Here is a 26222-nt window from a genome sequence, read left to right as displayed (position 1 = left end):
CAGAGGAATCCTTTGAGGATGAAGCTGGTTGATTTAGTGAAAATTAAACAAGTGTTTCACAGACTCAGGTTTAATCCGAGGAGACATAAGCATGTCAGGTAAAGTCAGTCTGCTTTCTGCATTGCATGTGTTTGCGTTTGAATAGTTTTGATGGATTTAAAGTCATGTGTTCTTAATAATCTGCATTATTTATAGCAATACAAATGAACGATTGCTTGTTGAATTCTCATTTAATTCTGACACTCTTTGGAAAATCCAGTAATGTTGTGTTCGTTTATCTGTGCGTTACGTAACAAGCACTCAATTCTGCTTCCGTTCTAGAGTAATTTTAATTACCAGTTCAATTTACAATTGTGCTGCACTCAGATGTTGAACCCTTCATCAAATTAAAGTGTTTGAACGTAAGAACTTCTGTATGTTGTTTTTAGGGACAGATATTGATTTTGATTGATTTTTTGGTCAGTTTGAGGTTAATCTGTGATGTTTGTCAATCATCCATTCTTTTGCTCCAGTTGGAAACGTGCTCTCTGTTCTTTCATGTATTCTGTGCATGTAGAAAATTTGCTGTAGTGTACAAGTTATAGTATGCATACTGTATACTGCAGGAATAGTATAGTATGCGTAGTATGCTAGTGTGTTACTCCAAACATCTGGAGTCAATAATCATAAATATCTGAATCTGTAATGAATTAATTGGTCACATTTTGTTTACTTGTATATTATTTTTTAGGGTGAAGAATTTCCAGTGAATTTCAGTCATTTTTTGTTGACTTGAGTCCGGAATTTCCGTATATATGCGTTTTGTCATATTCGTCATCCTTTCCTATCAAAATGCTTGCTATGGATGTGAAAACTTTCTTGTCACTTTCTTGTCAGTGCTGGACTATGGCGATGTTATATACATGAATGCTTCCATCACATGCTTGAAACTGTTAGATACTGTTTATCATGGAGCTCTTAGGTTTATCACAAACTTTAGAGCACTTACTCATCACTGTTCTTTGTATTGATCAGGTTGGTTGGTCTGCATTGTCCACCCGCAGACTTATTCATTGGTATATTTTTATCTATAAGGCAATTCTTGGTCTGCTTCCCCCATATCTCCAATCTTACATCGAAAAGAAATGTACAGGAAGATATTGTCTTCGTTCTGAGGACTTATTATTATTATCTGTCCCTCAAGTCCGGACTGAACTGGGAAAAGGGGCGTTTAAGTATGCGGCCCCCTGTACTTGGAATCAGCTGCAAAATGTCCTGATTCTTAAGGAGCCAGTTTCATTGGTTGATTTTAAAATACTTTTAAACAACATGGTAGCTACACAAACTGGCTGTAGATGTTTTGACTGACTCAGTTATGACGGACAATCCTTGTTGTTGTTTATCGCTTCCGATAATATGTGAAATTCTGATTTCTTTTAACTTTATAATTATTTATTACTTGTATAAATTGTTATATGTTGATGTTATATGTTACATGTTTTTATGTCTGCAACCTTGTTAATTGTGCTGCTGCCTGTCTTGGCCAGGACGCTCTTGGAAAAGAGATTTTTAATCTCAATGAGTTTTATTCTGGTTAAATAAAGGTAATAATAATAAAAACGCAGAAAATCGGACCTGATCTGAATTTTTTTTATGACTGATGAAAGTTTCAGAGGCAACGTGATTGACACACAACATGAGGTCGTTTTTATTTTTTAACATGCGAAAATTTCAGACTCTGTGTGCAATGACCTTAAAGCATATCTTATTGGAAAATTCTTCTTTCAATTATATAAATAAATATTTTTTCCAAGAAATTTAATTCATGGACATTTCTGAAAGCTTTCTCCTGGGAAAATATAAAATATCAAAAATAAAGAGTTTATATAATTGCTGAATTGCTTTTAAAAATGCTGTTGAAAGTAAAATATTGTTACATTTGATAAATTGTTAAATAATGTTTTTGAGGATTTTAATTTGTACTACATAAAGTATTTGCTTCTGATATGGTGGTGTTAAAATAAAATAAATAAACTATTTATTTAATAAACTGATTCTTCAGAAAAATGTAATTTTATATTTATATAATATTATTTTATGTTATTTTTTAATTTTTTTTCAGGCCTTTGTTTGTTCATCTAGGCCAGTTATTCCACTTCCTCATTTTTGTATTTCTGGAATTTCCAACAATGCATTGATTGTGTCTGATTACTCTTTTCATTTGATATCTCTCTCTTTTCAGTATCGCAGATAACATGTCAGGAAACAGTCTGGTATTACCCATAGTTCTGTGGGGCCGCAATGCGCCCACTCACTGCATCTCCAGCCTGCTGGTGATGGACGATCTGGCCACCATCATCACCGGCTGCCATGATGGACAGATCTGCATCTGGGACATGACCCCAGAGCTGGAGGTGAGAGGTCACGGCGAGGTCACACATGGCTTGTTTTTCTTTAAAGGGCCAGTTCACCCAAAATTCACTCATTTACTGCGATATGACTGACTATCTTCCATGGGCTGGAACGTCCAATCGCTCCGGTTTGTTTGATGAGTTTCTGTGTGTCTCTGTGTGTTTAGATCAATCCTCGCGCTCTGCTGTTCGGACACACGGCTTCTGTCACCTGTCTGTCCAAGGCCAGCGCAGGAAGCGACAAACAGTACCTCGTCAGCGCCTCTGAAAGCGGGTGAGAGAGAGAGTTTATCATGGGCTCTTTAAGCTGTAAGATAACAGTGTGTTCAGACAGCGAAAAGTGTTTTTCTGCGTATTAAATGTTAGCAGCTTCACCTGAAACGTCTTTTGTGTTTGTCACAGGGAAATGTGTTTATGGGACGTCAATGACGGGCGCTGTATTGAGTTCACCAAACTGGCCTGTGCACACACTGGAATACAGGTAACGCACATTTACACACATACTTATTGAAATAAGGACCTACTATATGCGGTTTAATTACAAATTTACAAGACATAAAACATTCCAACATCATAAGACCAGCTAACAAAAGGCCAAGGACCATGTATTTAAAAAAAAAATATGTGCAATATATAATTTAATATAGAAAAATAATATATTATTCATACGCAAACAATGCATCTAAAATAAATGTTTTTACAATTTTAGAACTAAGAAAAAATAAAACATAATTTGTTTATGAATCAACACTCTCTGATCAAGACTGCATTGGAGTAATAGATATTCTGCTATAAAGAACTTAAAGAATCATGTTCAGCACAAAACCAGTTATAAGTACCACAAGTATATTTGTAGCAAAGGCTAAAAATACATTGTGTCAAAATTATAGTAAACTAAAGATCATATTACATGAAAATATTTTGTAAATTTCCTACTGTAAATATATCAAAACTTAATTTTTAATTAGTAATATGCATTGAACTAAGAACTTAATTTGAACAACTTTAAAGGTGATTTTCTCAATATTTAGATTTTTTTGCACCCTCAGATTCCAGATTGTCTAATAGCTGTATCTCAGCCAAATATTGTCCTATCATAACAAACCATACATCAATGGAAAGATTATTTATTCAGATGATGATGATTTTCAAAAAATTGACCCTTATGACTGGTTTTGTACTCCAGGTTCACATATTATAAATAGGTAAATTTATTTAAAATATTATAATTATAAATACTAAAGACTAATGCAAACCATGTCTTAAAAATAAATGTTCTTATATTTTTAGATTTAAGAAAAAATAAAACATTGTATTTATTAATGAATCATTTTTCTTAAAACTCTCTCTTTTGTACAGTTTTATCAGTTCACCATCGGCACACAGAGGGAGGGGCGTCTTCTGTGTCATGGACATTACCCAGAAATCCTTGTAGTGGACGCCACCAGTCTAGAGGTCCTTTACTCGCTCGTGTCCAAGATTTCGCCTGACTGGATCAGTTCCATGAGCATCATTCGCTCGCATCGCACGCAAGGTAACTGCTGCTGTTTTGACATGTGAGCATGTGATGCATTTCAGGATTATAGAATATATAATGTTTATTTATGACATCTGTGACGTACTGTCGATAACCACTAACAATAATTTCATCTCATTTTATAACAAGAAAAGGGAATGCGTTCAGATAATTACTCAGTGAAGTTCTAAAAGTAAAAAAAAAAAAATTGTGGAAATACAGTTTTGGTCTTAAATGTCATTAAATTTCAAACTGCCAAAAAAAAAAAAAAATCACTGCACGCTTTTAAGCTACTAGCAAATCGACATAAAATTAAATTCTACCAACTAAATTCCTTAAATTACAAATTAAAAAATACATTTACAAATTGTAATTAATTTTTAAATTAAAATTTAATATACAATTTATTTACTTTAGTAAGAAATACATAAATAAATAAAAATTTTCTTTTTTTTTTTTAATGCGCATTATTTTTAAAATAATAGTGCAAATTCAGTTTTGGTGCCTATAGACTTTAAATTATCTATATTGAAAGTAACACACCGTTTCGCAACTGCCAATAAAATAATTAACACTTGAAAGCTACTAGCAAAAATTAAAATCTACTAACTAAATTAATTAAATTACAAATAAAGAAAATTAAATTGATTTTTAGATTAAAAAAAGACTTATTTAATAATTGAGACCTGTATTTATATTTAAATAATTAAAGAGAATGTGATTTTTATTATTATTTTATTAATTAATTCAGAAACTCATTGTACTCTTGCAAGCTACTATCTAATGGACAAAAAATTTAAATCTTCAAACAAAATTACTTAAATTACACATTTTAAATATATGATTTTTAAATTTGAAAAATGTATTTATATGTAAATATAAATAAAATCACATTCTGGTTTTTTTCTATTTTATATTCATCAATTAAATAATTCTTACAACACTGAGAAACTACTAGTTAATGGCCACAAAATTAAAATCTACCAACAAAATTACTTAAATTACACATTTAAAATCCATACAAGTATAATAGTTTTGGTGTCCGTAGAGATTAAGTTGAGAATAACCAGCAATAATCCTTTAACTACAGCCTATAATGACCAATCTGGAGGTTTCTCACCATTTAAAGTGTGTGTGTGTGTGTGTGTGTGTGTGTGTGTGTGTGTGTGTGTGTGTGTGTGTGTGTGTGTGTGCGTGTGTGTGTGTGTGTTTCAGAGGACACAGTGGTGGCCGTGTCTGTCACTGGGATTCTTAAGGTGTGGCTCATTACCGCTGACGTCAGCAGGATGCAGGTGAACAGTTCAACTCAACCGTACATGTCAATAAACGCATGTTCTGCATTGGGCTGGGCGATATGGCCTAAAAAAAAAAAATCCCAGATTTTTTCACAAAAAATCCGATTTACGATTTAAATCGATTTTTTTCCCCCCCTACTTAAAATCAATCTGCAGATGACAAAAAACAAGTTCTAACTTTACAGAGTGTGTATTTACACTAAGTGCAAATAGCCTGCCTTGTTGGCAAAGGCTATTTACACTAACTCCGTCCACCAACGTGCGATTGAGTTAGTCAACAAAAAGACGCCCATATAGCATCAATTTCAGTGGTAAGGCGCATGCTTTTTGAAGCAATCGACTCGAATTCGAGCCCGCCTTTTACCAAACTTTTTTTTCTCCCTTTTCAAATCTCATATCGCATCGGAAAGGCATTTATTTTCAATAAAAATGAAGGAAATAATCAAAAGGTTGAAAATAAAAGTATCTGTTAGGGTAGGTGAAGGGAGGGCTTTATTGTCCCAATAAGGTGGCATCCATTTAAAAATTTGAATTAAGTAAAATTTATTTATATAGCACCTTTCACAGACAAGGAGTCATAAAGTGCTTTACAACACTATCAGTAAAACAATCAAACTTCAATCAAAAATAAAAGAAAAACAAAAATTAGAGACTGAATATCTCAGAAATTTAATAACAGCTTAACTGTACTGTTAATTAAAAGCTTGTCCAAAGAGGTGCGTCTTTAGGTGTCTTTTAAAAGAGTCAGCAGAGCCCATTGTTCTCAGTGTTAGAGGAAGAGAGTTCCAGAGCCTTGGAGCCACAGCACAAAAAGCCCAATCACCTTTTGTCTTTAGACGTGTTCTAGGAATAGTTAGAAGATCCAGGTCAGAAGACCTTAAAGACCGACCAGGAGAATGTGCATATAATAGTATAGTGTCTTATAATAATTAAAACTATAATTTACACTCGATACATTATTATAGCGTACGGTTTTATAATGTACTACAATACTGAGGTGCAGATAATTGCCACTATTTGCAATAAATAGCCTAGCATAAATAGCAGAAAATCTTGCTATTAGTGTGAACAGAATCCATCACTAATTGCACTTAGTGTAAATAGTATCTATTGCTAAAAAAATATGCTATTTGCACTTATAGTATAAAATAGCTATAAATAGCCTGTTACATTACCAGTGTTTCCCACAGACTTGGACTTTATTTGTGGCTGCATGTATGCAAATTAGTTCTCTGCCAGCAGGAGGCGCTTGTAGAGCAGGAGAAATAGCGCTTTCCCGGTAACGCTGTACACAAATTAGCGCTCTGCTCACAAACGCTGCTTTATCAGACATTGTATAGTATACCATAGTATACTACCATACCATAGTATAAACAGAGTATGTGCGATCGCCAATCTCGAAAGTGAAACTAAAAAGCCATCGTGCATTCAAAATAGCGGCTCCATGATGCCCGCAATTTTATATACAGTATGATTACCTAATGATATAACTGCGAGAGAAAGTATTGATATTTTTTTAAGAAAAAACTATTTTCATTCAAACAAGTCTACATAAACTACACATTCGAGTTAATCTATAAAATCAATTTATCGCCCAGCCCTAGTTCTGCACAAACCCCATTTAGATTAACAGAATGTGTGTGTCATACAGTGTGTCCTGCTGGAGAATGAAAGTGTGTGTGTTTCCTGCAGGATCTGGACCCTGTGTTTGAGGAAGAGTCGAAGCCCATCTACTGTCAGGGCTGCCAGAGCATCTCGTTCTGCACGTTCACACAGCTCTCGCTGCTGGTGGTGTGTTCGAAGTACTGGAGGGTGAGTGTGTGCGATTATGAGGTTGTGATGTTGTGCTTCACATCATGGTTTGAGTTATACTGATCTGTGCTGCAGGTGTTTGATGCGGGTGATTTCTCCCTGTTGTGCTCCGTCCCGAGCGAGAACAATCAGTCGTGGGTCGGAGGAGAATTCATCGCTGCAGATAAAGTCATAATCTGGACTGAAGATGGTTGCAGCTACATTTACAAACTACCGGCCAGGTAATGCAACAGCTGCTACAGCTGCACAATTAATCAAAATAAATCCTGATATGGCTTAGTGCAATTATTAAATAAAATAAATATGTGAGTGTTTGTTTGCATGCATGCAGCTCATGATCCATTTTTTTTCAGTGTTGTTTCACAGTAAATGCTGCTCCACACAAAATTGAGTTTGCGTCACTTATTAAGTGCAACATGTACAGAATGCAACATGGCCAACCATCTTACAATTTTTAAATGAATTTTAAATAACATTTATCATCAGAAAAATTTGCAATTACATTTTTTTTTTTTTACTTTGTTTGTCCAGCACACACAAACCAAGACATATAACCAATAAAAGCAGACTAATAATAAAGAGCCTGTGATTTTTATTAATTCATAAATTTAGTTGATACATTTTCTATATACATATAACCATTAAAAAAAGTGAATAAAATTTCACACCCTAACAAAGCACCTACACATTACAAATTGCCAACAAATGATAACAAACGCACAGAAAAACACTTATCCAGTTAATGATCACACACATTAAAACAAAAACTGTCAGGTCAGATCTAGGGATGCACGATGTTGGATTTTTGCCGATATCCGATATACCGATATATAATAATTTTTAATTTTGTTTAGTTTTTAACAAGAACTTATTTGTTAGAATTAAATAAACAATAATAAAGCTCTTTTATAATGACACTATATTGAAGATTTGAAAATAACCATAAATAAACTATATATTCATCACTGCATTTTTTTTATCAGAAAGATGCAGTGGTAACCTTAACATTTTATTTTATGATTTAACATTTGTAAATGGTCTAAAGCAAAAGAGTTGTAAAAATTCTGAAAATCTTTTAGAGATAATTTGCTCAACATTTTACACATTAATGAATAAATCAGTATATATAAAAGGGGTCATTGTGTGCATTCTCAGTTTAAATGCAGCGATCCAAAACAGTGAATCTAATCACCATTCAGGCAAAACTTTGCTTCAAGAATGAGCCACAGTGCTTACGTGATCTAATCGCTAGCACACCCTGAGCGCATGTGAGTTAATCCTCTTATCGGCAAAACATATCGGCATAAACTTTCATATGGGGCCGATGCCGATATTTACATTTTAAGCCATTATCGTCCGAATCCGATATCGGTCTGATAATATCGTGCATCCCTAGTCAGATCTACAGCTAGAAACTGTTAAAATTCTACTACTAATCAGTCTGTGTGTGTTTCAGCTGTCTTCCAGCGAGTGAACACTTCCGCAGCAATGTGGGGAAGAAGACGGAGGGTTCGATCCCTCCTCTGGTGTACAGCATAGCGGACCGCTCCGACAAACAGGTCAGATACATACACACGAGGAAGCAGAGTATGTGTGTAAACAACTGTATACTCACTCGTACTTTACAAACATGTCTTCAGATTCAGTCAGATGTTGAAAGTGGACATTATAGGTGTCTTGAGAGGATCAAAAGTACAAGTTATTACGTTGTAATGCAAATTTACGAAGACAAACCTTTTCATTTAATAACATCACTGATGAATCAGGAACATGAATTAAGAACGTAAAGGTAGTCAGTTTTGATTTCATGTGACTTTAAGGATAAGTTAATCTTTGAGCCAAGCATAGAGCATTAAATGTCCTGTGTGTTTAAGTTCAGTTTCTTTATAAAAACACTGCTGTTCAAAAGTTTGAGGTTGGTGAGATTGTTAATGTTTTTGAAAGAAGACTCTTCTGCTCACCAAGGCTGCATTTATTTGATGAAAAATACAGGAAAAACAGTAAAATAGTGAAATATTATTACAATTTAAAATAGCTGTTTTCTATGTAAATATATATTAAAATGCCTGTGATCAAAGCTGTATTTTCAGCATCATTTCTTCAGTGTCTCATGATCCTTCAGAAATCATTCTAATATACTGATTTACTGCTGAAGTTAAAGTTTCTGCATTATATTTAGTAGTAGATTTTCAGTGGTGATTATCTCAAGTTGATGTCCATATGGCAGAAATGTACAGTAAAATTTGTGCAGTTAGTTTATGACGTGTAATCAAACAGACGGTGAACACTATTTAATGCAATAATTATATGTTGCGATTAAACTTATAGCAAAATCTGTTAGTTTTGAATGTTAAATTAAACCCCCAAACTTTTGAATGGTGGTTTATGTTTTTAGTTTGTGTTCTGTCTGTGTTCTTGTCAGTCTGCAGTCTATGTTTGTGTGTTATCTGTGCCGTGTTTGATTTCTTTATGATTTGCTCTCTGTCTGTTGTTGTCCCCCCTGCCCAGCTGGAGGAGGGGTGGGAGGGGCAGTGTGTTGTGGTGCATCTTCCTGACAGCGCTTGTGATCCGGAGCTCTACACTCCTGAATTGCAATACATCCAGCGGCCTCTAGAGGCACCAGTAAGCCTAACTGACAGCGAGACGCAGGGGCGAGGAAACTCTCGACGCATAATAATATCACACAATATGCAAAATTTCATTTTGACATTATCTATTTTATTTTGACATTTGTAAAAATAAGTAATTGCACATATTTTGCATGTGTGAATATGATTGGATGTCTTGAGAGCTTCCTGTGGAGTTCCTGCCTCTCTTTTGCTGTCTGTCTAATAGTCACTCACTCTGATTCGCTTAGTCTCATGCTCCTCCCGCTAAAAACGACCAATCATTGACTTCCCTCATTGGTCTTCACATGGTGTGAAGATGCATGCAAAGTCCCAGAGCTTCTTTACAGTCGCTTCAGCTTGTTTTAGACTGATGCGTTAAATTAAAAGGAACCGATTTGGTCTTGATGGAAGCCCGTTTCCAACACTGAATAAAAAATAAAAAGACGTAATTGACTTTCTCTGATATTTTTCTCGCAATTTTGAGTTTTTATTTCACAATTCTGAATTTATTTTCTCAGAACTGCATGAAATAAACTTGTAATTCTGACTTTTCATGCAGTTGTGTGACACTTTTATTTAATGAAATATAAACTCAAAATTGCAAAAAATAAAAAAAGTCAGAATTTTAAGCAATAAACTCACAATTCTGGCACCTTTTTCTCACAATTGTGTGTTTATTATTCTGCATTTATTCTCACAATTCTAACTTTTTTTAACAGAATTGCGAGTTTACATCTCAATTCTGCAGTTGCTCGTTACAAAGTCAGAATTGCGAGATATAAGCTCACAATTGTGAGAAAAACGATCAGAATTTCTTAAACTTCTGACTTTATTTTTCGCAATTGCGAGTTTATAACACAATACTGAAAAAAGAAGTCAGAAGGACGAAATATAAACGTGCAATTGTGAGAAAAAAGGTCAGTTTATTCTCACAATTCTCACTTTTTTGTCACATTTCTGAATTTTTTGTGAGTTTATAAACAATTTAACACGCAGTTGTGACTTTATATTACTCTATTGTGATTTTTCAACCTGGCAAATCTGAGAAATTTGCCAATTTATCGCAATTGCAAGAAAAAAAATCTGACTATTTGTCAGAATTGTAACTTCATATCACTCAATTCTAACTTTATAACTCGCATTTCTAAATTAAAAGTCAGAACTACAAGACGTAAACTCACAATTGCGAGAAAACAGTCACAATTACCTTTTTTATTCAGTGGCAGAAATGGGCTTTTATAGGGCTTTAAGATCTGAAATGTAATATTATTAGAGTTATATGAAGTGTGTCGCTCTCTGGTTGTCTTCAGCTGATCTTTCTGTGTGTGTTTTGGGTGTGTGTTCAGCATGTTTTAGCGTGTGGGTTTGGACGTGTGTGTCGTGAGTGTGTGTATATCAATGAAAGCTCAATGGTGGAACTTTGCACTGTTCTCAATACAGGAGATAGCTTTGAAAATTCAAAGGATATACATCAATATTATATGATGCATTGATCAATTTAAAATGGTCATTTCCACTTCAAGTCATACCACTTCAGACACATGACATGGTAAAACACAGAGGAATTTTACATTGAAACATCTTGTATGAACGAATGTAAAATCTCTTAAAAACTGCAGTTTTTCACACCAGAATAATTGTGAATTTTTATCAGTCTTTTTTATATTATTATTGCTTTTAGCATACTTTTTGTGACCATGCATATATCACAGTGTATGAGTGATAATGTATGTTTAGCTTAATGATTTAGAGGTAGGGATTTTATTTGATGGATCATTTCACACTTTTAAGTAATTTATATGAAGGATTATATGAAGCAAACATTTTTTCCGATCTTTTAGATGAAACAAAACCCCAAATATGATCATCCGAGGGACCTAAAATTGATAAGGCATCTGTTTATTTTCATGTATACAGATCAATTTATATAGAAAAATGTATATTATATTTGAAAACATTTCATTTGTATTAATTTATATCATGTTTCTACCCACAATAGAATGGTATTATCTATTTTATATATATTAAATGTATTTATTTTATTCTCATTCTTAGTATTACTTATTTTCATTTATTTATTTTTATTATTTATGTATTTTATTCTATTTTTTATTATGCATTTTGAGCTGGGGTTTTTTATTTATTCTAATCAATTTTTTATGCATATTAGACAATGTTTTTCATTTATTTTCATCTATTTAAATGTCATTTATTTAAATTAACTTTTTATCATTTCAATCTAATTATTATTATTTTAATAATTTAACATTTTAATCAATGTATTTAGTTTAGTAGATTTTTTCAATGTACTTTAATCAATTTATTTATTCAAATCTACTTTTTTATTATGAATTTTAACCTATATTTTTGTATTTATTTATTTGTTTTAAATCAAATTTTTTATATTTAATCTGTTTTATAATTTATTTTTATCTCATGATTTATGCATTTTCATTTATTTTTATTTATTTATTCCAATCTTATTATTTTTTTTAATAGTGGTTCTCAAAACTTTTCCCCAGACCCCGGTTTGAAGAACGCTAGCGTTAAATCAACTGTAACTCATTGTGGTGAAAAACCAAATCCATTCTGTGCCCATTTTCCGTCAGTATGTCCGTACCATCACTGAAATGGCTGATGTCCCTGTTCCTCAGCCATGATCCTGCATGAGCTGATGATTTCCCTGATGAAGCTCATGTCTAACAGCTTCCATGCACACATCGCTCAGAGTTCAGCAGCGGCTTCAGCGGTCAGATCAATGCCAGCAGACTCAGGTTGATGCTCTGTCTGGAGCTCTGGATGTTTGCAGATGTTGATGTTTCTGTCTCCTGCAGCTCCTGATTTGTCCGCCTGTGACACGCTGCTTCTTCGGACGGAGAGAACCGTTCCACAAACTCCTGATCCAGGGCGATTCTGCGGGGCGACTGACGGTGTGGAGCATCCCAGAAACATCACCCTTACAGCCACTGTCCTCCGCCGCAGGTACACCGCTCTCTTCCACACTCGCGTGTACTCGGCTAAAACTATATTCAACAAACATTCAAAAAAATTCTAATTATTTTATACTGAATATTATACTTCTAAAAACAAATAAAAAAAAAGACTTAAAAAAACAAACCTGAATAAAAAAAAAATATTTTAATTTTTTTTACTTAATATTATGCTATTATGCTTACACATTACAAAAAATAAACATGAGAAAATATTTTTTAACTGTTTAACTAACTTTGATTCAAAAATCTATTTCATAAACTGAATAGTATACTTCACACATTACAAAAAAGAAAAACAAAACATAAAATAACATTTTTGAAACTATTAAAAAACATGAAAAAAATATTTTTATAAACTGAATTATATTTCTCACACATTACAAAAAATAAGCATGAGAAATTTTCTTAAGATGTGTATTTAACCAACTTAAAAAAAAAAAAAAAATTCACAAATTGAATATTATAATACAGTATTGTAACAATTTTTTATTTTTTTTACATTTTTTACAAGCTCTGAAAATTAAAAACAATGTAACTTTTTTCAACTTTTTTCCACAATCTGATTATTATATTTTCACTTTTTTGCATAAACTGAATACTTTAAACAATTTTGTAACTTTAAAAAAAATCACAAATTGAATATTGTAAATATCAATGAAACAATTTTAAAACAGTATTGTAACTTTTTAACATATATATATATTTTTTTTACAAATGATGAATATTATACACAGTATTGTAATAATTTTTTAAACAATATTTGAATAAACTGAATGAGATAAAAAGTATTGTATCTATTCTTTAATAACAGTATTGCAACTATTTTTTAAGCCATTTTCACAAACTCTGAATATAAACAGTGCTGTAGCTATTTTATTAAACATATTTCACTTATTTAAACATTGGTATAAAAAATTTTATAACAGAAGTATTGTAAAACAGGTAATAATAGTAGAGTTAAACATGCTTATAATGAGGTCGCATGAAAAATGGAAGAGCAAGTAATAACACTGAAGCATAATAATCTTTGAAATTCAGTTAATCATGGTTGCATCCAAAGTAGCATTTCCCTGAAGCATTAGGCAGTGTTCATTATAAACCATGCATGATGCACTATGCTAGTATTCAATAGCAAACAGCAGTAGATTTGTTCAGTGTGACTGGTTGCTTAACTGCATCTGAAAGCCTCTTGCATCAGTTCAGTGTTGCCCTCTGCTGTGGGTGTTCAGTACTGCAGTATACACACTGCCCTCTGGTGTCCGCTTGTAGTATTACAGATACTGACTCCTCCATGCAATGCAATAGAGAGTTCTCAAAGAGCACAGAAACACATTTATGTCCTGCTGTATGTTCATAACACGCTTTTCTCTCTGTCTCCTCCTCCAGAGCTGCAGGTGTCGGTCAGCATCAGTCTGCAGGAGGCCTTTGATAAGTTAATGCCGTCTCCGGCCGGCATCATTGACCAGCTGAGTGTCCTGCCCGGCTCTAGCGAGCCCATTAAGGTGACGGCAAGCGTGTATATCCCGTCTCAGGGCCGAATGGTGTGTGGACGAGAAGACGGCAGCATTGTACTTGTTCCTGCCACACAGACGGCCATCGTTCAGCTGCTGCAGGGAGAACACATGCTGCGCAGGGGTGACACAGTCTTATTGCTATTAGTATTTCATAATAACAAAAATAATGTTTACAATGTTATATATTAATTGTAACAAATATTAGGTTTTAATATAAATATATATTTATAATTATTAATTTTATATAACATATAAACATGCTTATTATTTATCATATTTATTTATTTACAATAATAATAATAATAATAATTATTATTATTATTATAGTTAAATTTTATATTAATATTAAATGGCATTATAATATTTAATGTTGAATTATTTCTTTTTAAATATATTTTTTAGCATTATATTAATGTTGAATTCGTTATATTATTTTATTATTAACATTATCTGCAACAATTATCTGCAATACATAAATGTTTATATATATTGTTATTATTTGCATTTCTCAGGAATTAGCACACTATTATTGCTATTATTATTATTATTACGAATATATTATATAATAATTATTAATATTATATCAACTTTGTATTTGTACTAAATATATATATTTTTAAATGATTATTATTATTACTACAGTATTCTGCAGCAGTGTTTTCTACTGAATAATGTTTTTTGATGCCACTGCTCCACTCTCCCATAACAACATGCTAACAATAACCAGCACATTTCTGAGTGTTATTTAGAAAGAAGCATTGATCTGTGTGTGTGTGTGTGTGTGTGTGTAGGCTGGCCTCCTCATCGCACTCTCAGAGGTCACAGGCACAAGGTGACGTGTCTGCTGTACCCACACCAGATCTCTCCGCGCTACGATCAGCGCTCGCTTGTGTCCGGCGGCGTCGATTTCTCCGTCATCATCTGGGACATTTTCACCGGAGAGATGAAGCATATCTTCTGCGTTCACGGAGGAGAAATCACACAGCTGATCGTGCCTCCAGAAAACTGCAGCGTAAGCTTCCTCAACACACACATTAAACATAGATGTACCATAAGACTGTATAATAGCTTTCAGCATTCAGTGGGCGGGGCTTCTTGGTCCAGATATTCCCTCTGATTGGTCAAGTGTGATGGCTGCATTTTTTTTAGAAAATGCAGATACAGATTTCCATTTGTCTCGGATATCAATTAGTTAAAGGTGCCATAGAATGGAAAACTGTATTTACCTCGGCATAGTTGAATAATAAGAGTTCTGTACATGGAAATGACATACAGTGAGCCTCAAACACCATTGTTTCCTCCTCCTTATGTAATCAGAGCAGAGCTCAACATTGAGCCGCACTGTGAAAACAGCCAATCAGAGCAGAGCTCAACATTGAGCCGCACTGTGAAAACAGCCAATCAGAGCAGAGCTCAACATTGAGCCACACTGTGAAAACAGCCAATCAGAGCAGAGCTCAACATTGAGCCACACTGTGAAAACAGCCAATCAGAGCAGAGCTCAACATTGAGCCACACTGTGAAAACAGCCAATCAGAGCAGAGCTCAACATTGAGCCACACTGTGAAAACAGCCAATCAGAGCAGAGCTCAACATTGAGCCGCACTGTGAAAACAGCCAATCAGAGCAGAGCTCAACATTGAGCCGCACTGTGAAAACAGCCAATCAGAGCAGAGCTCAACATTGAGCCGCACTGTGAAACAGCCAATCAGAGCAGAGCTCAACATTATTATTCCTGACCATTCCAAATAAGGTAATAACAGACCATTTCATTCTAGGGAGAAATCTTAGAGTTATAAATGGAAATGTAAAACCTTTTCTGGAGAATTTTTGCCCTTGCCTTCTATGTAGATATCAGAGAACCATTTAAAATATTGTATCAATGCATTCTATGGCACCTTTAAATAAGTGATTCCAAAACTACTTTCTGCATTTAATTCACTTGTAGTTATTTTTGAACTTCAAGTTAAACTAAACAAAGAATGATAAATGTTGCCTTTGCAACTAGCTGAAATAAAATAAGTTAAAAAAATAATAATTTCAGATCATGTTTATATTAAGCATTTATTTATTTATTTTTCACAATGGCAAAGATTTGTGATTGTGCTGTGTTTGTGTGTGGTGGCGGTGATGTGACGGATCTGGTGTTGTTTTCAAGGTCAAGGTTTCTCATGACACTCCATCAAACCTCAAGAGCATCAGCTGTCAAATGTATGCGTCTCTTTTTTTCTGGAGTAGTCTGAAGGTGTAGGAGACGTGAGGTTGTTGCTCTACGAGACTCAGAAATCAATATTCAGTCATTATTCTCTGTAGTTCCACCCAGAACTCACTAGCATCACAACGGGGAGTTTTGCACCGGTAAATAAACAGCGCTCACGTTTTCTTCACTGTTCTTAAAGGTTCCTCTCCAGACATTGAAAAGTTCATCCGGCTCTCGACGGCCGCAGCATTTCTAATCTCTGAGTCTCACCTCGGTGACCAATTAGACACAGACGCTCCGCACTAAATGTCAGACGAAGAGGCCAAAACACAATCAAAAGAAACAGCCGCGCTGTTGTCATGGAAACGCTCGAGTTTCCCTCCTTAAGTCCTGCTTGACCTTTGCTGAAGGATTTGTTGTGTAAGACAGACCCTGAGTGACCTTACGTCAAGTTTAATTTGATTCGCACTGATATCATTTCCACTTTCATTGTTGGCAGCTTTTGACTTTTCAGTTGTGTTTTTTTCAATGTTGTTGGCATTTGGTGATTCGCCGGCGTTTTATTGGGTGTGAATAAAGCGAGACAGAATCGATTGGAGAGACTGTTTGGGGTTTTAATTTTTACCACGAATAAAAGTTGTGCATTTTGACCCTTAAATAAACGGCTGATGTAACTTAATAGCTCTGAAAGAAACTTTATTAGACTTTGAATACCCTGTAAAAAAAAAAAAAAGTTGGGCAAACTTTTGGCAGATTTTTGAGTTTTCTCAGCTTCTTGCTTTATATACAACAAAAAGTTGAGAAAACTCAAAAATCTGCTGAAGCTGGTTGCCTTGTAAGTTTGCCCAAATTTTTTTACAGTGTAGGTAACTTTTATTTTTTGTTAAAAGTAAAAAAAACAATTTTTTTATAAGAAAACACTATTTCAGTCTTTCTACTTAAAAATGTAAATGTATTGCTTGTAATTTCATTATGTGTGAAATTTACTAACAACTTCTGAGTGAAAATTCTAAATCCTACACTTTTCTTTTTATCAGTGCAGAGTAATGAGTTTAAAATATTAATTTAATATTAATTAGACCCATCATTGTTGACCAATTAAAGACCACATTTGAGCTGCAAGGCCCCGCCCATTCTCACATCCCACAGTTTCATATTAGTTGTCATTTATATTTTATGCTAATTCTATTCAATTTTATTCTACAAATGAAAATCATGTTTTTTGACCCATAAATTAGCTGGTGTGTGACTAAAACCGTTTCTTTTTCTCTTGTTTTGTGCATGTCATCTCTGCTCCAGCATGTTTAATAATTTTATTATATTTATTTTATTTAAACCTGTGTATTCTGAATATTTTTGATCTATAAAAACTGCTTGTGATCTTCTTCATTTTGTAAATCACTTTGGCTAGACTCATCTGCTAATTGAATAAGTCTTGACCAATCAGAGAGAACATCTCCATTGCTAAGCCCCATCCTTTCCTAGTGTAGTTGTCATCGTATTTTACACTAATCATAGTCTACATTTTTACTATGAATTTATATTTTTAATGAAAGCCATGTCTTTTGACATAAATTAGCCGACATGTGACTTATTACTGGCTTTGAAATGAACTTTAATAGGCATAGAATAAATAGTACAGAGTAAAGAGTTTTAAACAACAGTTTCATTAAAAAGCATTAAAAATCTTACTGATGACTTTTGAGCGGCAGTGGATATTGTACGTGTATATAAATATATTCACTTGTTAACAGAAAGTATGCCCCTGTTGTATTGTTTGTTTGCTTGCTCTCATGTCTTTTTGATGTAAAAAATGCATAAAATAAAGTAAAAAAAGAAAAAGTTCCTGGCCAATCAGAAACAGCACCTGCATTACTAAGCCCCGCCTTCGCTGCACTGCTTGTCCTTGTATTTTGGGCTAATATTCTGAGCGTGTAATTATTCTGGTGGTGTTTCAGACGCGTGTGCAGCACTGCGTGTGTTCGGTGGCCAGCGATCACTCTGTCGGTCTGCTGAGTCTGAGGGAGAGGAAGTGCATCATGCTGGCATCCAGACATCTCTTCCCCATCCAGGTCATCAAGTGGAGGCCGTGTGACGATTATCTGGTGGTGGGCTGCTCCGACGGGTCCGTCTACGTCTGGCAGATGGACACAGGTGAGCCTGGGCTCGGGGGTCAGAGGTCATGCCTAGCAATGGTGCATCTTGGTTCACTAATATATAATTCAGGTAATGTCTATACATTTTGGCTATTTTCCAGATTACATCAGATTTATAATATCTTATAAATCTGCATCACTAGCAAAGTCACGATCCGATACGTATCCCGATATGGGACTGCATTGAACTTCACCTCAGAAGAATTGAGTAAAACAGCTGTTTATTAAACACTGCATACTATAGGGCCGTTGCTAGCTATAGGCAGAGCAGGCAGTTAACCTCTGCATTATGAAGGGCCTCCATAACTCTACCACTGTACAATAAAGCTAATGGCATATGTTTCATGTTTACATTGAGCACTCCCCACCAGGTGCAATATTCTGATTGTTTGCATCTTGTTTTAAGCCCATAAATAATAATGTACTCAGTGTAATATATTATAAATCATCTTTATATTGCTGATAGGTTATCATTGCACAAATCAACACACTCTCTACGTTTAAATAAAAAAAAAAAATATTAGAAAAGTAAAAAACGGTGGTAATTCATACATACACAGCCTCTCTCTCTCTCTCTCTCTCTCTCTCTCTCTCTCTCTCTCTCTCTCTCTCTCTCTCTCTCTCTCTCTCTCTCTCTCTCTCTCTCTCTCTCTCTCTGTTGTCAAACCTAGAGTTATTGATTTATCCATGATTACAGATTTTGTACATTTATTTTATATCGGTTGCTACTGGATTTTTAATTTTTTTTTTGTAATTATTAAATAAAAAAATACATTTTTTTTTTTTTTAAATGATTGATTTTTTTAGTGTTTAGGATTTTTAATTTATATAGACAAAATAGTATACAATTTTTGTTGGCCATAACATTTGTCAGCCATAGTATAAATATACATAAAATAATATTTAGTTATTGATATTAGCCAGAATTGTAAAATTGTGTGTTTCTAATTATTAAGAATCTGATCTTTTTTTGCCCATCAAGTTTACCAATCAAATGCAGTAGAGTTTCTTTTATTTGTACAATAATTCTTCACTGGATTATAACAACATTAGTTAACATGAACTAAGCATGAACTTCTGCAGCATTTATTAATCTTAGTTAATGCTAATTTCAGCATTTAGTAATGCATTATTAAAATCACAAGTTGTGTTTGGTAAGTTAGTTAATGTGCTGTGATCTAACATGAACTAACAATGAACGACTGTATTGTTATTAAACGTTAACAAAGATGAATAAATACTGTAATGTTTTGTTTATTTTAGTTAATACATTAATGTTAGCAAATGACACCTTATTTGAGATTTTTTTTTTCTTTAATTTATTTTTAGTTAACAATAGCAACACTGTATAAATCACATTTTGGGACATGTACGGTTACCGTGATGTAAGGTTTTGATCATATGGGGGATGGTGAGTGTGGGAGGAAGTATATTTTGAGGAGGATATTTGCCTAATAATCATTTATTATCCACCTGTCTCACTCTGTATGTCTGCGTGCCATTAGATACACAACTCAATCTGTCTTTCTCTCCTGCTGCATTAGACACATTAGTGTTTTATGTGTCCACTTACAGCCGGGTATTATGGGAGCTGAGTAGAAGAGGAAACACACACACACACACACACACACACACACACACTCTCTCATAAGCTGCATCAGTGTTTGATCATTTGAGTGTAATGGGTTCGTCTGGTGGTGAACGCACAGATATAGAGACTGATGCATGCCTAGACAGACCAGTGTTGTTTTAATATACTATTGTAGTTTGTATTAATATTTTGAATTAGATTTTATTTTTATATATTCCCTTTATATTTTTAGCTTTTAATTATATTTACTTTGGTTTTAGTTTTTGGACTTCTAGCACTTGAAATTGTTTTGTTTTACGTTTATCTTTTTCTTTTTCATTTTAGAAGTTTTAGTAATTTTTGTCAGTTAAATTTTTTTTGTTATTATTTCTATTTAGCTTTTATTTGTTTTTCGGTTTTAATTTTAGTACTTTACAAAATGTATTTTATTTAATTTTTTCATGTTATTTATAGCTTTTATATTTATTTCAGATTTAGTTTTGATCATTTTAGTACTTAAAATTATTAAATTTTTGTAAATTTTTATTTATGCTTTAATTTTTATTTTAGTAAGTGTTTTTGAGTGTAAGTTAGTTTGTAATTTTTATTAGTTTTTTAATATTTCTATTTCTATTTAGCTTTTAGTTATTTTTTCCCATTTTAGTTTTAGTAACTTTAGTACTTAGTTAAACATAATTTAATTTAATTTTTTTATATTTTAATAGTCATTTTAGTTAATGTTTCAGTCATTTTGGTGTTTTTTTTTTTAAATGACAACTTTTAAAAATATTTTATTTCAAGAAACAATAGTTTTCTGTGGTTTTAGTTCTAGTTAATGATAGTAACCCTTCCACAGAAGCGTATAACTCTTGTATTGTGTGTGTGTGTGTGTGTGTTTTAGGAGCACTGGACCGCTGTGTGATGGGAATAACAGCAGTGGAGATTCTGAACGCGTGTGATGAGGTTGCTCCCGCGGCTATGGACTCCCTCAATCACCCCGCGGTGAACCTGAAGCAGGCCATGACCCGCCGCAGTCTGGCTGCGCTCAAGAACATGGCCCAACACAAGCTGCAGACGCTCGCCACCAACCTGCTCGCGGCCGACAACGCCGACAAGGTGAGACACCCTCAAAACCATCAACACTCAGCCAGGATTGAGATATTAAGAGGATTTGATAGCAGTCAGATGGTACAATAAACACTCGCCCCGCCCCCAGATTCTTCTGATTGGTCCAGTGTTTTTAAACTTTACTGCACTGCTTAACAAAACTCTCTTTAAAGTTGTAACGTGTCATTTCTGTCTCACTTGAGAGAATATTTAGTTAATACTTAAAAACAGGAATAATTTAATAACCATGTAAATGTAATATTCAGCAAATATGAAAATTAATGCACATTTTTCACAATGTTGAAAATCATATGGTCAGACAGGTTTTTAAGGATATTTCTATTAAACTTTTAATTATATTTTTTTCACATTTAGTTTGACTAATTTTGGTACTTAAACCAAGTTTGTTTTATTTTTTAAATTATATTTTCGCTTATTTTAGTATTTAAAATAATCTTGTTTTAGTATTTATAAGTAGTATTTAGTAATATTTGAATCAGCATTTAATTTTATATTTTCAGTTTTAATTGTACTTTAAGTTTTAGTAGTTTTATGTGATGGTCATTTTGATTAGTTTTTATTAAAAAATTCTATTTAGATTTAAATTATATTATTTCAGTTTTAGTACTTTTAGTATGTTTGTTTATTTTGGTTATTGGAGTATTGTTTATATACTGTTTAGTAACATTTTGAATTAGCTTTTAATTTCATATTTTCAGCTTTGATTTCATTTGTTTAGTAGTTTTGTTAAGTACTTTTGTCATTTTATTTTTTCAATATTTTTTATACATTTTTTATTTATAATTTCCAAATATTTAATTATATTTATTTGAGTTAGTCAGTAATTTTAGTACTTAAATTTATTTATTTATTTTATGTAATATGTATATTTTACTTTGCTATTTCAGCATTATTTCATTTAATATAAAATATTTCTAATAGTTTTAGTTAACAGTAATAGCGCTGGTCTGGTATTTAGTGTCATCCACTTATGCTTAGACCTTCCGAGTCAGATGTTAATACCAGGTGTAAACTGTGTGTGAGTGTGTGTGTGTGAGAGAGAGAGAGAGCGATTATTGTTCTCTTGCTGGCTCTCTATTGGTCTCACACACACCCAGCTGAGCTAATGACACACAACCACCAGCGATCAGACCTCAGACCCGTCTGTCTGTCTTCATCTGTAAGGCTGCTTGTATTCATACAGTCTCTGTGTTCATGCATATAATTAATAGTGTGCTCTCCTGACTGTCCTTGAGCTGCGTCATTTCTACACGGGTCTCTGTGTTAATGCATTTGTGAAAGAGAGTGTTTGTTTTACACTTGTGTGTGTGTGTGTGTATTGATTTAGTAGAGCTGCTGGTGTGTTTGTATCATCGACACACTCTCGTCCGCTGGCGTTTATTTTACTGCACGCTTATAAAAACGCTTCTCTTGCTCTGCATACTAACGCATCCAGAGCTGCCCAGTGTTTGTCTGTCAGATTGAGATTTTGTTCTGGTTTGCTTGAATATGGACAAACGTCTTGCTGGGAGTTTGAATTATTTTGATGGTGTTTTTGTGTAATTGAATCGTCCTCTCGTAGGTGTGTTTGAGTTTGAATCCATTTATATTTCAGGCCATTAGCTGTTGTTCTGGTGTGTATGTATGTATATATGTTTCCTTACTGTAAAACAAAACTAATGAAAATCATCCTGTCAGGACACAATGGGTCTTATTTTCTCTTTTTTGTTTTTAGAATAAATTAACATTTGGAAGTGCGTCCTGTTATTATGAAACTGTATTGTGTGCTGACAAACATATAACAGATGTACCTTACCGTTTCAATCATACATTCTTTCTGACTTGACCGTAATGAGTATCTTTTCAGCAGATCCCATCCTTTATGTACTCGTTTATTCACTCTTTTAGTTCTATATTTTGGCTAATTTGTTTATTATTTCCCTATGTCTGTAATATAGTACTCCTACAGTATGAGAGCAGGAATAACACACAGTCCGGCTATAAAGTAATGATCTGTCTTTGTTTAGCAGCGATGGTGTCCTCCAGAGGGCAGTGTGTTTCCATCCCGGCTCTGTTTTACAGGATTGCTGATGGCATCTGTGCTAAATGCAAACAATGTCATTGATGTCAAAAGTCATGCATACAGTCAGATTCATCTTTGATCATTTGGCTAAAACTACAGATAGTCAATATTCAGCCTATGGTAGTAGATTTGTCACTTTTTCATATTCATGGTGACATTATTGCATTTCAGTTTTTGTGGACACTTCTAGAGTTGATTTTCCATTTGATATTCACTGGTAAACTGGATATATATTACATACTTTATCCACATACGTATAGTCACGTGAAGCAATATATACTATATTGCATGAATGTTTATATTGGTGCAAAATGTATATTATCGACCAGCTCTAATCTGATAAATGCAACATGAAAATATTAAGATGTTGTAAACTGTAACATGATGATTCTCTGTAAAGCTGCTTTGAAACCATGTAGTGCTCCAGATTCATGTTTAAGAGTAAAACGGCTGCGTTTGGAGTGTATTTTTAATGCGCTGAGCAGTGATGTTTGGTTGAACTGTCATTAAAAGCATCACGTGATGAGCTGAGATCTGCAGTGAGAGTCTGAAGCCGTGTGGAAGGGTTCTGGTGTCAGGTGTCCAGTAATGATGCTCATCTCATGTGTTTAAAATAGCCCAGCGGTTCTGGGACTGACAGCGCTCTGTTCGTCTTAATGATGCGCTCGTGTGCTTCTGGCCTTGGAAATGCTGTCTGAGTGAGAGAAATAGAGAGAGACAGGTCTTCATTCAGATGTGTGTGTATTCTTCAGCACAGCAGTGCCAGACAGATGGAAATTTTTACCGAGACCCACATTTTATTTTATTTTTAAATTTTATTGTATGGCTCATTTCATGCTTTATAGTGCATTTAAGCTCTAAAGCATCACGTTTCAGCAGAAGTTTTTGGTTCGGAAGCACGTCTGACAGCAGCCGCTCGTAAACATCCTCCCTGATGTTTCTAATGGATCGCAGGTGCTTTGTTCATCGAATTAACATTGAATAACAATTAGCAAGCTCGCTATTTAATACGGGCCGACTGGAAGCAGATGAGATGAAATGCTGCAGGGCTTAATGAGCATTAGAAATTATTACACAGATCAGGAAATAAACTGATTATCCCACGCACTGAACTGTGTTTGAAGACGACTCGCTGATTACTGCCATTGTTATGAGCCGTGTTATTAGCTTTGATGAGAAGAACAGCTTGAATCACAAGAAAATGCTCAAGAACGCGTCCGGCTCGTGTTTCACCTCACAAATCAAAGAGAGTATTGCTTCAAGAACATGGAGCCTGTTACTAGAATGAATAAAAAAGATCATGATTGTTATGCTAATTGATTTATATATTAGTTGGTGTATTTATTTGAATGCATTTTAAAAAAAATTATTTTAGAAATTTTTAACTTTAATGAATTTATGTATTTATTTCAGTTTATATTATTTTATGTATTTTAGTTCTTTTCAGTTCATTATTTCATCATTTTTTATGTATTAATTTATTTCAATTATTCCATTTTATTAATTTATTTACTTTAATGTATTTATTTTAATTTTTTTAAATGAACACAATTCATCTCAGTTATTGAATTGAAAATTTGCATGGTGTGTTTTTAAAATAATAGAAAATAATAATGATTAATCTGGTGGGTTTTTTCGTTTGTTTATTTTACTTTTTTTATTTTTTATTTATTAGTTTTAATTGATTCAAATTTTTTAGATTAAATCATTTATTTTACGTTAACCCAAAAATGTTCTGTTTTATTCATGTCATCATAAAAAAATAACTACTATAAAAATAATATAAAATTCTAAATGTTTTTTAGAATAATATAAATTAATTACCATGATTATTTTGCTATTTTTTTTATTTATTTGCTTATTTTTAATTATTTATTTTATTTAACGTGTATTTTAAATTTAATTTTAAATTATTTCAAATATTCCCCAAATTGTATTCCTGCTTCAGTTTGAGTCATTATTAATGCAATATTTACTTTATCATATACTCATTTTGAATGATGCATCAATTCTCATCAGTTCTTCTCTTATAAAGAAGGAAATGTTTCATCAGTCTTGCAGTGTTGTTATGGTGGTTTTATAGCCTGTTGGCTTTTAAGGAGCAGGTTTAGCTTTTAAGAAAAAGGCAGTTTGGTTTAGAAATCACTCATCCGCTCTCACTGCAGCTTTCTTTTCATCATCCGGAGCGCCGGAGCAAAATCATTGACCCAGACCTCTCTGTTGTTCAACTTTACACTTTCACACACATTTGTCTTGCCGTCTCTTGTAAAGACAGTTGGCTTTGAATCAGCAGCAGCACACAAAACTGAGGTGTCCTTTCTAGTTTTCTGTAATAAATGTCTCTTTCTTTGTGTCTCGCTGCAGGGAAACCTTCCCAAATACTCGCACAACTCTCTGGTGGTGCAGGCCATGAAGACCAACGTGACTGATCCGGACATGCATGTGCTGTTCTTCGACGTGGAGGCTGTGATCATCCAGTTACTGACGGAGGAGGCGCAGCGGCCCAATCCCATCCTCGTCTCGCCGGAGACGCTGCAGAAAGCGTCAGGCGGAGCCGACAAGGGAGGGTCCTTCCTGGCCAATAAGATCTTCAAACAGGTCAGTAGGGGTGTGCGATATTGACTAAATAATATCTCAATATTTTCTTGATAATGATATTTAGACGATATTTTGCTGAGTGTGTTATTGTGCTGATATCTAAAAGACTGAAGACTCCTAAAGTTTTTGATATTCTTCATATTCTGTGTACTGGTCAGTTCACACTGATGGAAATTAGTCTTTTCCTATAAGTTTAAACTGATTTTTACATTTTATGGGCATTTTTACCTTTATAAAGCCATTTTTTCTAATACTATATTTTTTTAAAGGTATGTGGCTTAGATAAGGGAAAAAATTCTCCAGAAACAGTTTTGCAACCGAATGAAGCGGTCTGTGATTGGCTTAATTGGAAGGGTCATGAATAATAATGAGCTCTGCT

At 33.7% G+C, this 26222-nt stretch overlaps 2 protein-coding genes across 2 annotated transcripts in view; one reads left to right on the top strand and one right to left on the bottom strand.

Annotated features, from left to right (window-relative positions):
• LOC306861931 (uncharacterized protein) overlaps positions 1-26222 on the bottom strand; it is a 1169885-nt gene that overhangs the window by 415220 nt on the left and 728443 nt on the right. The gene's annotated exons all lie outside the window — the stretch shown is intronic.
• The window catches only part of LOC306861923 (WD repeat-containing protein 7-like), a 137018-nt gene that overhangs the window by 1826 nt on the left and 108970 nt on the right, over positions 1-26222 (top strand). Inside the window, exons 2-15 of the mRNA XM_079404410.1 lie at positions 2222-2393; positions 2558-2664; positions 2793-2871; positions 3750-3924; positions 5122-5198; positions 6894-7013; positions 7089-7234; positions 8470-8572; positions 12457-12604; positions 14002-14250; positions 14921-15141; positions 18288-18483; positions 20957-21171; positions 25610-25843. Of these exons, the coding sequence (XP_079260536.1) occupies positions 2235-2393; positions 2558-2664; positions 2793-2871; positions 3750-3924; positions 5122-5198; positions 6894-7013; positions 7089-7234; positions 8470-8572; positions 12457-12604; positions 14002-14250; positions 14921-15141; positions 18288-18483; positions 20957-21171; positions 25610-25843 (2229 nt within the window). The 5' untranslated portion in view covers positions 2222-2234. The remainder of the gene's footprint in view (positions 1-2221; positions 2394-2557; positions 2665-2792; positions 2872-3749; positions 3925-5121; positions 5199-6893; positions 7014-7088; positions 7235-8469; positions 8573-12456; positions 12605-14001; positions 14251-14920; positions 15142-18287; positions 18484-20956; positions 21172-25609; positions 25844-26222) is intronic.

Source organism: Barbus barbus (assembly GCF_936440315.1).
Source record: "Barbus barbus genome assembly, chromosome: 43".
Classification (NCBI taxonomy): Eukaryota; Metazoa; Chordata; class Actinopteri; order Cypriniformes; family Cyprinidae; genus Barbus; species Barbus barbus.
The sequence above is the reverse complement of the archived record's forward strand: the minus strand, read 5'-3'. Positions and strand labels throughout refer to the sequence as shown.